Below are 14,943 nucleotides of genomic sequence, written 5' to 3'. Positions count from 1 at the left end.
TCACAATTTTTGTTGTTGTAAGTATATTATTAAAGGCTACATATTAAAAATGAATACACAAAAAGTACTACATTTTTTATTGCATGATATCCTTGTTAAGTATGCCATAATTGCCAGCCCCCTCTAGATAAATGCTGTGATACAGAAGCAATGGTTTGCGTAGTATTTCTGTGTACGTGCATATTTATGTGTGTACATACAGTTGAATGGCAAATTGTGCACATTGAAATATCACATTTCTATATGTTAAATAAACCTGCCTGCTTAATGCAGCAGTCAGGAAGCTGTCAAGCTTCACAAAGCGCAGTCACAGAAGGATGGTGAATTAGGGGGCAGTGGGGGTAATGTATGCAAGTTTTCCCTGTGTATGTCACAGCGAGTGTGTGCTTTAGCTGCACTCCATGCACTGCATGCATTTCGAGTGTGCATGTGTATGCATGTGTCTAGTGGGGAGCGGTAGTGTGGCGGTTAGCACGACCGCGGTACGATCCCGGAAACCCGAGTTCGATTCCCGCTCACGGCCACCAACACCAGTGACGATTATCTGAATCGCTCCTGGGCATCCCCTCGGTCGACCGCACCTCAAATGAGTACCTAGTGCGGTGTGTAAACATCGCCACTCGGGAGACAAAGGTGGTCGGGCGTGGTGCTGACCACCCACCCCCTCGTGTACCGTGCCAGCCTTCAACAAACGTGCTCGCTAACAGTACTTGCCCCAACAGTCTTAAGGCTATACGGGGGATCTTTGTCTTTGTTTTGTGTCTCCATCGAAGCAGGTGGCAGCTGGGTGTCAGTATATGACATTATTATAGTATTCCAACTGTCAGTACATGATATTATTATAGTATTCCAACTGCACGATTGGAATCGGCATTCAGCATAAGCTTCCCCTTCATCGACTAATCCTAAAACACAGCAGTGGAGAAACAATGCCTTCTAACCATGGTATAATTCTTTCTAACCATATCCTTGTGTTTATTACTGGCCATAATAGATGGTCACGAATGGCAATACTTCATGAATATCAGATAATGATATTGGTGAAAATGGTATTGATGTGTATTTGGATTACTAGGATACGCTTTGTAACATGGGCTGTAGTAAGTTGAACCGTGTACCCTGATATGCAAAATATCAGAGCCTTTATTTACAGCCTTTTCGATGGAAGTTATAACTCGTTTGCCTGGGTATCTGCGTGCTGTTTTGTCCATGCTTTGTGACTGAAAAGGACCGCCATTCATGAGAGTACATGTTTCAAATCTGGATATAGATTGGTTTTGTTCTCAAGCTTGCGTAGGCATTGCTCTGTCTATCTGACAAAGATGTGTATTTATGCAAGTGTGTGCGTGTTTATTTTGTTCATATTGTAAAGGTGTGCTGTACATTGTTCATATGCTCGTGCATGTGCCACATGCTTTTGTGTAAAGTATGTATGGGGAACTTCTCTCGCACCGTACTTCACCAACCTTGATTATAATCGGAGGTGTGCAGGTACATTTGTGTGTGAAAGCCTACGTGCATGCGAGTGCCTTTGTACACGCGTGCGTCTGCACGTCCTCATGCGTCTGCGCGATTGCACATGTTCTCCCAAGGGAGGTGATGCTATTTTTAGCTCGCCGCATCGCGAGCCGAGAATCGGTCACATTTCCCGTGTGGCTCACATGCACACTTGCACACAATAAATCCTAACGCGCCGCTTCCTAGGCAAAATTATCATTCTGGGTTTTTCTTTGGTTGCTGTATGAAAAGGGGCCGTGTAATGTATCAGGGAATGGTCTGGAAGTGTGTGTTTTAATGCTAGTGTGCGCGTGTATTGTTTCTGCAGCCATGTGCAACACAGCGGTGCCCTTAGGATCCATGGGAGCGCAGTGCTCGCACAAGCAGGTGATTGCACGCTTCATTCACAAACGGGACCCCCCTCATGCCAGGTGTATTTTACATGTTGCATTGCACGTTATTTGCTCTGTGGACGAGAACACATGCAAGACCTCCCTCAGCAGCGTCGTGGGATACAAGTCTTTCCACTGTCTGAGCTATCACTGGTGCTACAAGCCGTGCATGATTTATAGCTTTCAGTGTAAGACATTTACCAATGCATGACAGCGGTTCTTGCACTAATCACACATGGATTATGCATCACCATGAAAAGCTGTCATTTTCCGTCTACTGCTGGCTGATTGTATTTAATGCTTCGTCACTTAACAATTGGAGCTTCCTATATCCACATTAAGCTCATCACACAGCTGCTTTGTTTGCCCAGCAGTATATATATAAACACTGACTTAATTTGTGGTGGAATGAAATGTAGGCATCTCCTATTCCTCCAAGCCCTCCTCAATACGAAATAGTAAAATTCTTGCATGTGGAGCCTTCTCCAATGAGTTAATGATGACGTCACCCTGCTGCTGCTCTATATAAGAACGGGAGACACAGCAGAGCCTCACCATTCTGGCGAATTGCCCGATGATGCTGGATGCAATTACCAGCGAAACGTCGTACTCAAATTGTAAATGTTGTGGTTTTGCGCTTCAACACACCGGTGGGCTAAAGCAGTGAACTAATTTGTCTTTTGTCAACGTGACACTTTTTTACTGATTGGCCGTGTCGGGTGGTGGAGGGTTACGACACATTTATAAATAACGCGATCTAAACCCAAAAACGTTGATTATGAATGTGGAGCCTTGTATACAGTGGTGAGCGTTGACTTGCCTTTATACATCATTTAGGTCACTTTTAACTCTGTACTGATCACTATGGCTGTATTGTACATAGTGGAATGCATGTATGTATAGTGTGCAAATGCATCTGTGCCCTTTAGACTGATAATGATTGTAATTTTCCTGTAGCTGAGATATCTTTTTAAAAATAAAAAAAACAATCTAGGCAGGTTTGTGTGTGCGCGCCCCCCTACCTCGATTACAGTCGCACTCTCGTTCCCAACTGCATAGTTATGAACCTGCGTTTCAATGTGAATATGAAACTGCTTAACACCGTGGATTAATTCACCCTTTCCCTAAGGTCTTGCTTAAAATTTTGCAATAATTGTGACTTGCTGTAAAAATGCTGCTTTTGAATACCGTCATACATAATTGTTTAATCCTCCCCCTGAATATGCCTTTGCATATAAATGTATTAGTTGCAGTGATGTGAACACAGAAGTGAGCCTTCCAGACCCGAATGTCACAGAACCACACACTGCACTGTCAGGAATAATACATATAAATCACCCGCTTCCTCTTTTCACATCACCGTGTCAGATATAGTAATATTTTATTGATTTTTTTATTTTATTTTCAGGGTGCGCTGCTGAGACGTGTTTCTTGTGGAGAATGTGTGGCTGGTTGTCTTGACACAAGCTTGGCTAATATTGTTGAATCACAACTGCGTCACATGAAATGTGTGTTCGCCAGGGTTTGCATGGCTTTGTTTCAGTGACTAAGCCTGTTGAGATAGTTTGGGTCACTGTGCTTTTGGATAGGCTGATACAGCGGGAACAATAATCACAGTTTTAAGGCATCATATCTCCTCACAACATAACAAACTGTTCTGATTCTTGTGTCTCTTAGCTTGGTTCCAATAGATGCCCTGTATATATACATCTTGCCCCGTGCAGACACATCGCTTGAAATCTCTCATGACTGTTATTACAATAATGCTGGCCTGCTAATACATTCGCTTGCCCGGCGGTGTAAAAATCGTTATTGATATTTACACCCGTCACTATTTTGAATGCAAGCATGCTTATTTAATCAGTTGTGTGTATTAAAAGCTGTTTATATAACATGTGGATGCATCCACAACAATCATAATGACCTATACAGATGCACACTTAAATACAAATTAGAATAATGTAGCTTGTAAACTTCTTTCTAAAATGTATTTTTAAGTGCTTATATGCAAATAACACTTTGCACAAATACTGTATAAAACAGCGTTGATTTAAAACTAATTATGTATATTAGTTTTAAACAAATTGGTTCTGTTGACCAAGTTAATATTTGAGTGTGTACGCACTATGATGGTGCTAACAGACCCAGCTGTAATATTCTCACATATGCACAGGTGTTTACACGTACAGACGTTTGTGTATTTGTGTGGTGTGCGTGCACATAGCCATTTGGTCCCTCCTGACTCACATTGCATGGTGGTTGAAGATAATTAGACGATAATTAGTCATCAGGGGCTACATCTCCTTTTGCAACAATAAAGTTGTCATTTCGATTGCACCAGTACATGTGCCATCCAAATTACAGCCCACGTCGACTCTGCAACAGAGTCCAATTGTGACTCCATCAGACGCCTTCGCATCCATGGGCTCCTCATTCTACTCACCCTGATGTCTTGTCAGCACGAGTTCATGGCAGCCATAATGGTAGCCTCCATTACTTCAGAGTGGGCCCGTCTTGAGGGAAGAGTGGAAAATGCAACATGGGAGCACCACGGTGGCAAGATGTTAACCTTTTCCCATTCCAATCGGAAGGGAAATCGTTACGTCTTGAGGTCAGAAGATGTACCGAGGCTCCCACAAGGCCATGTGGGAGGGAGTATGGCACAGTTTGGCACGAGCTATCGTTGAGTGCGGTTTTGTTGCTACAGTTCTCTGCAGTGAGTACAATGTCTTTTAAAAACAGCGGCGCTATGCTTCTCTCAAAATAAAATTACGGCTAACTGCTTGCGCATTCCGAGATTCAGCACTACAACTTGCAGACATCTCGGAGCGGGTAATAACTACCTCGCCTGGTATACAGGAGGTCATGGGTTCGATGCCGACCCTGACACTGATATATTTGCAGTTTGTATGTTCTCCCTGTGGTCGCGTGGATTTTTCTCGGGGTGCTCCGGTTTTTCCCTCCACATTTAGAAACACTCGTTTAGAGTATTTGGCAGCTTTAAATTTCCACGTAATAAGCCACTACTAATAAGCTGTCATTTGTGGCCAGGTCACTTCTGAAAAAGAGCTATATAGCTCAGTGGACCTTATCTTTAAAATAAACTGGTTTAATAGTTTAGTTTAATAGTTTGGATTATTTGAAAGTCTGTGTCGGTCAATGATTGAATTACGGATGTATTGCGGCCAAAAGAGAAAGTAGATGCCCTCATGCTAGTAATCAGGGTGTATAGTATTCAGAGGAGAGGGATCAGGCTATGTGAGAGAGATGAAGTAAAAGGTAGATATGGAAATCGAAAAGGATGTAGAGATTTGAAGAGAGACAACAAAACTGGACGGTGATGGTGGTGGTGGTTTAACCGTTACTGGTGGGCATGCTATTTGTCCATAGTGCCGTGACAGGGAATGGTGGGAAGGGATATAGAAGGGGCTAGATTCGGCGAAGGTCACTGGGTTCACGAGTTTGTGGAGGCAACACATGTTTTATAGAATCCCCTGTAACTCATTGCACATTGATTTGCTGCCAGGTATGAGCAGGGTTTATTTTCACCCACAGTGGATACTTTGAATGTGTATCACTGTTGAATCCTCGCCTTTGTGTTGCACAAGTACGTGTGTTTGTGTTTTGCATGCAAATATTATTGTGTTTGTGTGTCCATTTGTGCCTATTTGCTCATTTGTAAGTTTACCCAATTATTTCCTCTGTGTGTATTAGCATTGGTGAGTACATAATGACAGTGGTATTCATGCAGAATGTGCCAGGTGTGTTCAGTGCTGCATGACTTATTAATTGCTACATTACCAATGGGGGAAGGTATTATGCATAATTGACTTCAAATCCATTATTAAAACATCTTTTAACTTGCATACATCAAAAGTACCAAACATTCATGGTACCTGTTACCTTTTAAGAGCGAATACTTTTTTCTGTAACCTAAAAGCATTTGTCTCTCTGCCCCCAACCGCCCCTCGCTCACCTCTTGTCAATGTCACGAACGTTCTCCACAGTTTGCCTCATCGGTGGCCCAGGCCTGGCAGCCAGATGCCCAGACGGCACATGGAGCATCGTCCACTGGGCAGAGGTATGAGCGAGTTTCCCATGGCATAACGCAAAGCGATGCTCATCAATGCACACGGGCACGTAACGTGCTCTGCAGCCTAGGCATGGTTCTCCATATTAATGAATGCATTGATGTCCTTTATATATAATCGGTTAATCACCCTTTTGAGATTATAAATCACGTTTTGAAGGCGGACCATATAGCACGTCATACTTGGGTGGGTAATTCTGTCGTGGTCTTATGGTTAACACACTGGACTTGGAATCCAGAGATTGCAGGTCCACTCTGTGGGTGCAGCAGTGAACAAAAAAAAAGCAAGTTTCTTAAAATTCTCCCAACCTCTGTCACCCAGCTGTGGTGTTCATGGGAATACAGTATTAAATGGTAAAGTGTGGGTTTTCCAAACTCTTTCAAGACGTCTGGCCAGGGTGGAAGGGTACGTCAAATACCCTCGGGGGGGAGGGGGGGGGCTCTGTCGAACTCCCTCGAGTGGAGGTCCTCCTGCCAGCAGTGTTGTGAGAAAACAGTCGCTTGGCCGCACCTTTTAACACCTTATACGTGGGCAGGCGACGAGCATAACACACGTGTTGGGGTCCGGCAGGCCCTAAAATGTGGCACAACACATAGAATTGTGATTTTAGCCTGCCAAACATTTTGCATAGGAGAGGAAGGACATGAACGCCTGTAAAGCACATCTCTTTTGAAGCATGTTGCCCTTGCGTTGTCTTTGCCAGGTCCCTGCTGTACGCGTCAGGCATGCACGTGTGTGTGTTTAGGTCCCGTAAAATTGTGCCACTTGTATTGTTGGCCAATTGCTTTGTTTATGATGCGATGATAGATTTATCAAGCTGCCATATCTCCCTCTTGAGGGGAAAGTTGGGCAATAAATAACCAGAAGAGGACTCAAATAAACAATACGTTCACACATTGACAGGCAGGCATGGAGTTGCATTGTAAGGAACGTTATCATGAGGCCAGCAATCCTTAAATCACATAATCTGCATGTTTTGACTGTGGCTTAACCACGCATTAAGGTGCAGAACATTTTATATATCAAATGTTTAGATTAGAGCAATGCCTCAGGAAGCTGAGGGTGTTTAGTGTTTAAACGTATGTAAGTATGCACAACATAAACCATCAGTTCACTGTGATTGAAGTGACAGTTCGCATAGATTGAGACGTTTGTAAAAGCTCAATTGATGTGCTGCTCATAATGTAGGTGATGGAAGTATAGAAACAATTTAGAGTTATTGAGAAGTAGGGTCAGCTCATTATAAAAAGCAAAGGGACACAGTTTAGTAAAGTGTAGCCACACCTTGCAGCAAGGAGTAGCAGCAGCGTATAGCAGTTGAATTTATAGATCCAGTGAATCAGAATCGGAATATCTGATAAGTTATAAAGCTATTTTTCACATATGGCCAGTAGGGGTGGATGAGAATGTTACAGCAATAAACAATACAAAAACGTGATCATCATGCAAAGTACATGAAAGGTACTTATTACCCAAACACATACAAATAAAACTAAACCAGTAGCTTCCCTGATTAATACTGTTGGTATATTAACCATGTATTCGCCGTAAAAATGTGCCGTCGGCCTCACAGTGGACGTTAAAGATCCCGTGACGTTATTCGCAAGAGTAGGTCATTGTGTGGAGGCATCATGGCCCGACTTTTCCAAGTTTGTAAAATTACCTGGAAATTCATCTTCCTGGAAATTACTGAATTGGATTGTTTATCTAGCAATCATTGCCCTCCAACGACAAAACCTTGGCAGGACCCTCCTGTAAAAGTCATGAGGCTCGGTGAGGCTTACCGGGAACAAGCGTAATATAATAATAAGTAGAAGCAGCACACTGTTTGGCAACAAGAAGTCACCCCACTGTGGGTAATAAGCTGCCTGATTTCTGAGTGATGCTACTCTAATAAGGATGTGTTTATGTAACTGATGCGTGCACTTTTGCCACAGTATGTGTTATTGTGGGTATTGCATGTGTGCGGGCATGTATATAAACTATGGTGAGTCATGGCGCAATGATTGGTTTGCTGTACTATGAATCCATTGTCTCGAATTCGATTCCCGATCATGACCAGCATCAGTGATGAATATCTGAACTGATCCTTGGTCACCTCTAGGTAGACTCGGCCTGAAATGAATGCCAGGTACAGTGTGTAAGATCACCACTTGGGAGACAAAGGCAGCCGGGCATATTGCTAACCGCACTTCACCCAAAAGCCTATGTAGGTTATATAGGGGATCTTTATTTTTGTTTATAAATATGCATGTTCATTATGTTTGTCATTTTATGATTGTCTGGCCAGACATGCGGGTGTGTATATATTTCATCTCGCATTGCCCATCCTGTGTGGGTGAGATGTCATTTGGTGTACCAATACTCTTGAATACATTATTACATGTTAAACTTCTTTAGGATAAAAATGGTCATGCTTTGGATGCATGTGCATGCCATGTATATTTCTGAGAGGTATCATGCATGTGACATGCGTGTTAAATGTATACCACATGTTGGTTGCACATAGGCGAACTGTATGTCACATGCAAGTTGTGTGCATGCGTGTCGCGTTTTTGTAAATTGTGGGGAGCGGTAGTGTAGCGGTTAGCGCGCTGCAAAACAAACCTGGTCATGGCCAACACCAGTGACGATTATCTGAATTGGTCCTGGGCCTCCTCTAGGTCGACTCTGCCTCAAATGAGTACCTTGTGCGGTGTGTAAACATCGCCACGATGGAGACGAAAGCAGACAGGCGTGGTGTTTGGCCATCCCCACCCTCTTATGTACTGTGCCAGCCTTCATAATTGCTTGCTTTACAGCACTTGCCCCAACAGTCTATTAAGGCTATACGGGGGGGGGGGTCTTTGTTTATTGTCCATCGCATGTGCATTGGCAGATGTGCTCCCGAGTACCCATGGCTTGAGTTAAGAGTGGTGCTCTTCTCTCCACGCTGCAAGGGAACCAAGCTAATTTGTGTCACACACTGTCAGGCGACACTGACAAGTTGACAAACCAATATTTTAGGGAACGGATTATTTCTTTTTTTAGACCTTTATTATGTGGCTCAGTGATGCACTGGCGTGTGTCATAAGTAGACAGCGCCTGCCGCATTATAAGCCAATAAAGCCGTGACAGCAGCACCTCGTGGCGACTGCTTGGGTGCAGAAGTACAGAGTGAAATCTGTTTAAGAGCCTTTGGTTTATTTGAATTAAACTTGCACTTTGTCTGGGGATGCAGTGTGTGGCTTAGCGTGGCACTGCAAATACTTCTTTCCAAACACTTCTTTCCAAACGCATAGCACCACTCAGCATTGTATCCGGTCGCCGAGAATCGGATACATGGACAGACAAAGCCCCCCCCCCCCCCCCCGTAGCAAGTGCTGTTTGCGAGCACCTATGAACGCCGGCACGGCACACAACGGGGTGGGTGGCCAGCACCCCGCCCGGCCACCTTTGTCTCCCTAGTGGTGATATTTACACATTGCACCAGGTACTCATTTGAGACCGAGTCAACCAGAAAGGCATGGTGCTACAGGCTTCCTTATTAGGGACAGTGTTGAGGCTTTGGGACACTGCTATAGGAAAACAAGTTGTTTGCATTTGCCAAGTTTGCATCCCACACGAGGCAAGCTCTTGTATATTCCTGTAGAGCACGCATATATATATTTAAGCATTTAGTATTCTTTCTCTGCACTGTAATAAAATGCTTACAGAGTGGTACTTTAGCTTGTATTGTATCTGGTCAACAGGCCGTATAACACTGGGGACAAGGCAACCAAGTCCTCATGCAGTAGGCCCAATTTACAAACTGCCTTGTTTAATGTTCGGAAATAAGATTGAGGTTTTAAACTGTACCGGTTTGCGATGGGATAAAAATTTGAAGAAAAAAACATTCCAATGCGTTTTACATTGGCTGCTCTTGTAGGAAAGGTATAAATGGAATGCTGTGCAAGAATTGGTTCTGATTAGTCGTGAGAGGCCAAACAAAGCACTTCTGTGCTACAATTACAGGAACTGACAACTTGTATTTTAGCACATTAACTTTCTAAACTAAACATTTCAGACATAGCATTACGGGCTAGGTGTTGCAGACGGAGAATTTCCGAGCTTGGATGGTGGACATGGAATTCTAGACCCGGCACGCTAATAGTTACATAGCTACCTTGCCCTGCATTAAACAAGACAGAGGTGTCTGCTCTGCTTGCATTTAATGTTATCAATGTAGCCTTGGAAAAAAAGTAGATTCCCCCAAAAATGATCACGCAGGCCTGTTAAATCATTGCCTGCTATTAGCGCTCTGGGGGTGGTTGTAAATGTAGTGCCACTTTTAATGAGGCTTGTCTGACAATGGAATATTGGAACATCATTCTTGAATTTTAACTAACCCAAGCCAATTCTAGATTTGAAGCTTTCGTGACTGCAAGGAATCATCTTCTTAGGTTTTTTCGGTAAAGTCACGTAGGTAAAACATCAAAATGAATGAAAATAAAATAAAATAAAAAATCACGACGTTTCGGAGGCAACACAAGTCTCCGTCATCAGGTGGGACCGTCACAGCCAGATTAGCTGCATCAAGTGAGGCAATGATTCAAGATGTAATCCCTTAAAAGCGAGTTGAGGGGGGGAGGAGAGGGAGGGGGGAGCTCATCAGACTATGGTAGTCAATGAATGGAACGTATCGGGAGGGAGGGGGGCGAGGCCAAAAGGGTGGGCGACGGCGTGCAAGCGATTGTGCGCAAGCGGCTAATTACTGCACACGCCAACACAATGGAGCGATTATGCGCAAGCGGCCAACTGCCGCACACGCCAACACAATGGGCAGAGAGGGGGAGGGAAGCTCTAATACACATGATAGACAAAAGAACGAAAATGCCCATGTTAATACCAATGCTGGCTGAACAATGAAGAGAGTACTGTTAAAAAATAACTGGGGATGTTAACACTCGGTAAAGTAAAGTAAAATAGTGCCTGTCAGATAAGATGGTCCAAAAAATTGTAATTAAGTCTTTTTTGCGTGGTTGATAACATCTTTCCAATGATTACTAAGTTTGTACCCATCATCACGGTTGAAATTATGTCTGTGTTTGTATATTTGTATGGCTTCGTGTACAAACCTTTGATGGTAGCCGGGAGGTTTGCAGAGAACCTTGGTCTCGGAAAAGACAATTTCATGAGAGCCCACCGAGTTGTAGCAATGATCGGCAACGGCAGAAGAATCAGTTCTGCCGTGTTTCAGATCTGACTTGTGCTCGCGGACACGATACGTTCCATTCATTGGCTACCATAGTTTGATGAGCTCCCCCCTCCCTCTCCTCCCCACCTCAAATCGCTTTTAAGGGATTACATCTTGAATCATTGCCTCACTTGATGCAGCTAATCTGGCTGTGACGGTCCCACCTGATGACGGAGACTTGTGTTGCCTCCGAAACGTCGTGATTTTTTTATTTTATTTTATTTTCATTCATTTTGATGTTTTACCTACGTGACTTTACCGAAAAAACCTAAGAAGATAACCCAAGCCATTGTTCGATATGCATTAGGTTAGTTCATCTCGCACCCCATCTCACAGCCTTATTAGATACATTTGCCTTATTTAATTTACAATATAATGACCTGTGTTCTTTTCATTTAGTTCATGTCTAACATGATTACAAGCGCTGAGGAAAGAGCAGTATGACTGAGATACGTTTAGTGTCAGCCTTGAGTATGGCGAGACCTTTTGGCTCTGTCTCCCCTACTGCCCCGTTTTCCAGCGAACCCAAGTCTCCTGTTCCTCGTCTGCCTCTGTCACTTATCTGTCGGTGTTTCTGTGTGTTTTGCTTATTTCTTTCCCAAGCATGCCCATGAATCTGAGGACGCCTGATCTCAGGGAGGGGACCAACGGTCCAGGGACTCAGCACCACTACGGTAGGTTGCGCCCACTTGTGATGTTAAATCGCATCAGTCGCAGTGTCACTTCACTCGCGGCTGCCAAGCAGTCATTGCTTTTATGCCATTACATTGTCATCGTTAGGGGCACGTTAACAATATGCCCATCATTTTAGTAATCGAGACTGTCAAATTCATGATGGGGAAAGTCTGAAAAAAAATTGAAATTGTTGGTTGTGATATCATCATTGTGCTCACATGGGGACAGGTGTCTTATATTGTTAGTGGCTTTGCCCATATAACATTTTTCTTCGCACGTGTCTATGCACAATCTGAACCATGGAATTTGTTTTAATGTACTGAAGCAATAAGATACAGTAAAATATGATGTATACAATTAACATCAATATTTTTTATGCTACAGTCTGGTTGCACCATCTATCTATATTCATGTTAGCATTATATGATTATATCTGTAGGACATGTCTTCAAAAGTTAAATTTATTGCTCCCCTCGCCTGGTGAAAAGTGCAACTCTTTAAAAATGTCCTTTAATATGCGCAGACTTTTTTCCCAGATAAGGTTTTCCTGAAGACATACGTTTAAATTGTGCTATTGTTGTTGTCAATGTTAAATGTTTATGCATCACATATAACCACTGCAGTACTTATGAAATCTTGCTCCATTCACTTGTGTTAGGTTTGACTGGCCCTGTCCGGAACCCGGCGCACGCAAAGCAGAACTCCCAGAATGTGCCCAGGGGGCAGATACAGTATCGTCATTGGCCCCCGGGACACATGGACCACTACTCCACACAGAGTGTGCAGGGCCAATACCCAATGCACCCAGGTCCTGGGTCACCAGGGAATTATTCATCCCAGAACGCCCGTGGCCACTATTCGACTCAGGGGCCCCTTGGTCACGTTGGGCATTATCCCAGCCAAGGGGGGAGGGTGGCAGGCCCTGGTGGGCATGGCCTGCAGCACGTGATGCCCAATGGAACGTCTCTGATGCCACCTTCCCACCACGAGGGCGTCAGCTTCCACGCGCACACTCTATCAGGTACAGCACGAATGTGTGCGCACGCACGCAGGTGAACACGCGCATGCACAAATGCACAGGCGAGGTCATACAGCCAACAAGTCGATGAATACACAGTTAAAAAAATATAATGCCGATGCAATTTAAAATTAATATGACCACATTGAAAATTAGAAACAATTACCGTGAGGCAGCATGCTTCAACAATTTGTTTGAAAAGAATGTGATGGCGTTTTGTCCCTGTAAACAGTATACATGTGCAGATAAAATGATTTGAGTGCCTTTAAAAATAGAAATTTCATCTGAATTGTGTACTTATATCAAAACATGATCAATGTGTACCTATGACAGATGGCTGAAAAGCATAATTGACAGAAAACACATTATAGCAAGGGAAATGTACACACAAAGCAACATAATTGAATTCCTCGAAGAAACAGAAAAGGGGATCCATAGATTTTGAGAATTGGAGCATCGAAGACTTCACATTCAATATTGAAAAAAGCAAATGGGTTTTGGCAGAACATTTCACAACTGGATACTATGACCAATAATGAAAGTAACAACACAGCATATGGGAAGACATGCACAGTAGGTCAAACAAGCAGGAGATGGAGTGATGAATCGGGATTGATGTAGATGTGAGTTGAACACTGGTATCAGCATGGACAAACGTTTATTCAGCAATGCATTGAACATGAATGATGGTTATTATGTTTTATTTTCATGTCTTGGCAAAGTATATAACCAATTATTTAATTTCATCCATAACCAAAATGTCATTACTCTGCCAATTCCCAAGTGTGCAATAGTCACGTACACGGTCTAACAGCCCATTTCAGGGTTATTAGACATAACGGTGTTATGCTCATTAACATTAGGAGGCACACATGGCGTGAGCCCTCTCCTCCCAATAGACCTCTTCCTCCTCACTGTCAGGTCTCTCATGCAAATTCAACTGTCCTGGTCTCCCGAGTTATTACCTGGTAAAAAAAAAGTGAACTTGACTTGTGGGTAGATGTTTCATCCTACTATCCACCCAATTGAAGTGTCCTTTTCAGCACTTGCAAAAGTTCACTGTGGAATGAAAATAATTTTTTTCTTTATGTGTCGTGGATCCAACTGAGTCGCAGACGTTGTTCCTTTTAGAGGCAACACTTTTATTTGTAACACCGTTACACCAAGGGGTAACTGCCCCTTTACCAGACTACAGGGGAGTTACTGCTGCGAAGGGTCGATCCCTCACTCGGGTCTCCGACCACGTGGTTGCCCCGTAAGACGGAGAGCTTCAGCTTTTGAGACGTAGAGCGTCCCGCTTGTAGGTGTTGAGCTTCCAGCTTGTAGATGTTGAGCTTCCCGCTTGTAGATGTTGAGCTTCAAGCTTGTAGATGTTGAGCTTCCAGCTTGTAGATGTTGAGCTTCCAGCTTGTAGATGTTGAGCTTCAAGCTTGTAGATGTTGAGCTTCAAGCTTGTAGATGTTGAGCTTCCAGCTTGTAGATGTTGAGCTTCAAGCTTGTAGATGTAGAGCTTCCAGCTTGTAGATGTTGAGCTTCAAGCTTGTAGATGTTGAGCTTCCAGCTTGTAGATGTTGAGCTTCCCGCTTGTAGACAGAGCTTCCAGCTTGTAGATGTAGAGCTTCCAGCTTGTAGATGTTGAGCTTCAAGCTTGTAGATGTTGAGCTTCCAGCTTGTAGATGTTGAGCTTCCAGCTTGTAGCTGTTGAGCTTCAAGCTTGTAGATGTTGAGCTTCCAGCTTGTAGATGTTGAGCTTCCAGCTTGTAGATGTTGAGCTTCCAGCTTGTAGGTGTTGAGCTTCAAGCTTGTAGCTGTTGAGCTTCCAGCTTGTAGATGTTGAGCTTCCAGCTTGTAGCTGTTGAGCTTCAAGCTTGTAGCTGTTGAGCTTCCAGCTTGTAGATGTTGAGCTTCCAGCTTGTAGCTGTTGAGCTTCAAGCTTGTAGATGTTGAGCTTCCAGCTTGTAGATGTTGAGCTTCCAGCTTGTAGATGTTGAGCTTCCAGCTTGTAGATGTTGAGCTTCCAGCTTGTAGATGTTGAGCTTCCCGCTTGTAGACAGA

General features: G+C 43.6%; 1 protein-coding gene across 4 annotated transcripts in view; it reads left to right on the top strand.

Annotated features, from left to right (window-relative positions):
* The window catches only part of LOC144939811 (uncharacterized), a 68,706-nt gene that overhangs the window by 32,599 nt on the left and 21,164 nt on the right, over positions 1-14,943 (top strand). For all 4 annotated transcript variants that reach the window (XM_078866730.1, XM_078866732.1, XM_078866733.1 and 1 more), the window contains 4 exons: positions 1,826-1,884; positions 5,897-5,970; positions 11,799-11,869; positions 12,529-12,891. In XM_078866730.1, coding sequence (XP_078722856.1) covers positions 1,826-1,884; positions 5,897-5,970; positions 11,799-11,869; positions 12,529-12,891 — 567 coding nt within the window. The remainder of the gene's footprint in view (positions 1-1,825; positions 1,885-5,896; positions 5,971-11,798; positions 11,870-12,528; positions 12,892-14,943) is intronic.

Source organism: Lampetra fluviatilis, chromosome 2, assembly GCF_964198595.1.
Source record: "Lampetra fluviatilis chromosome 2, kcLamFluv1.1, whole genome shotgun sequence".
Classification (NCBI taxonomy): domain Eukaryota; kingdom Metazoa; phylum Chordata; class Hyperoartia; order Petromyzontiformes; family Petromyzontidae; genus Lampetra; species Lampetra fluviatilis.
The sequence above is the reverse complement of the archived record's forward strand: the minus strand, read 5'-3'. Positions and strand labels throughout refer to the sequence as shown.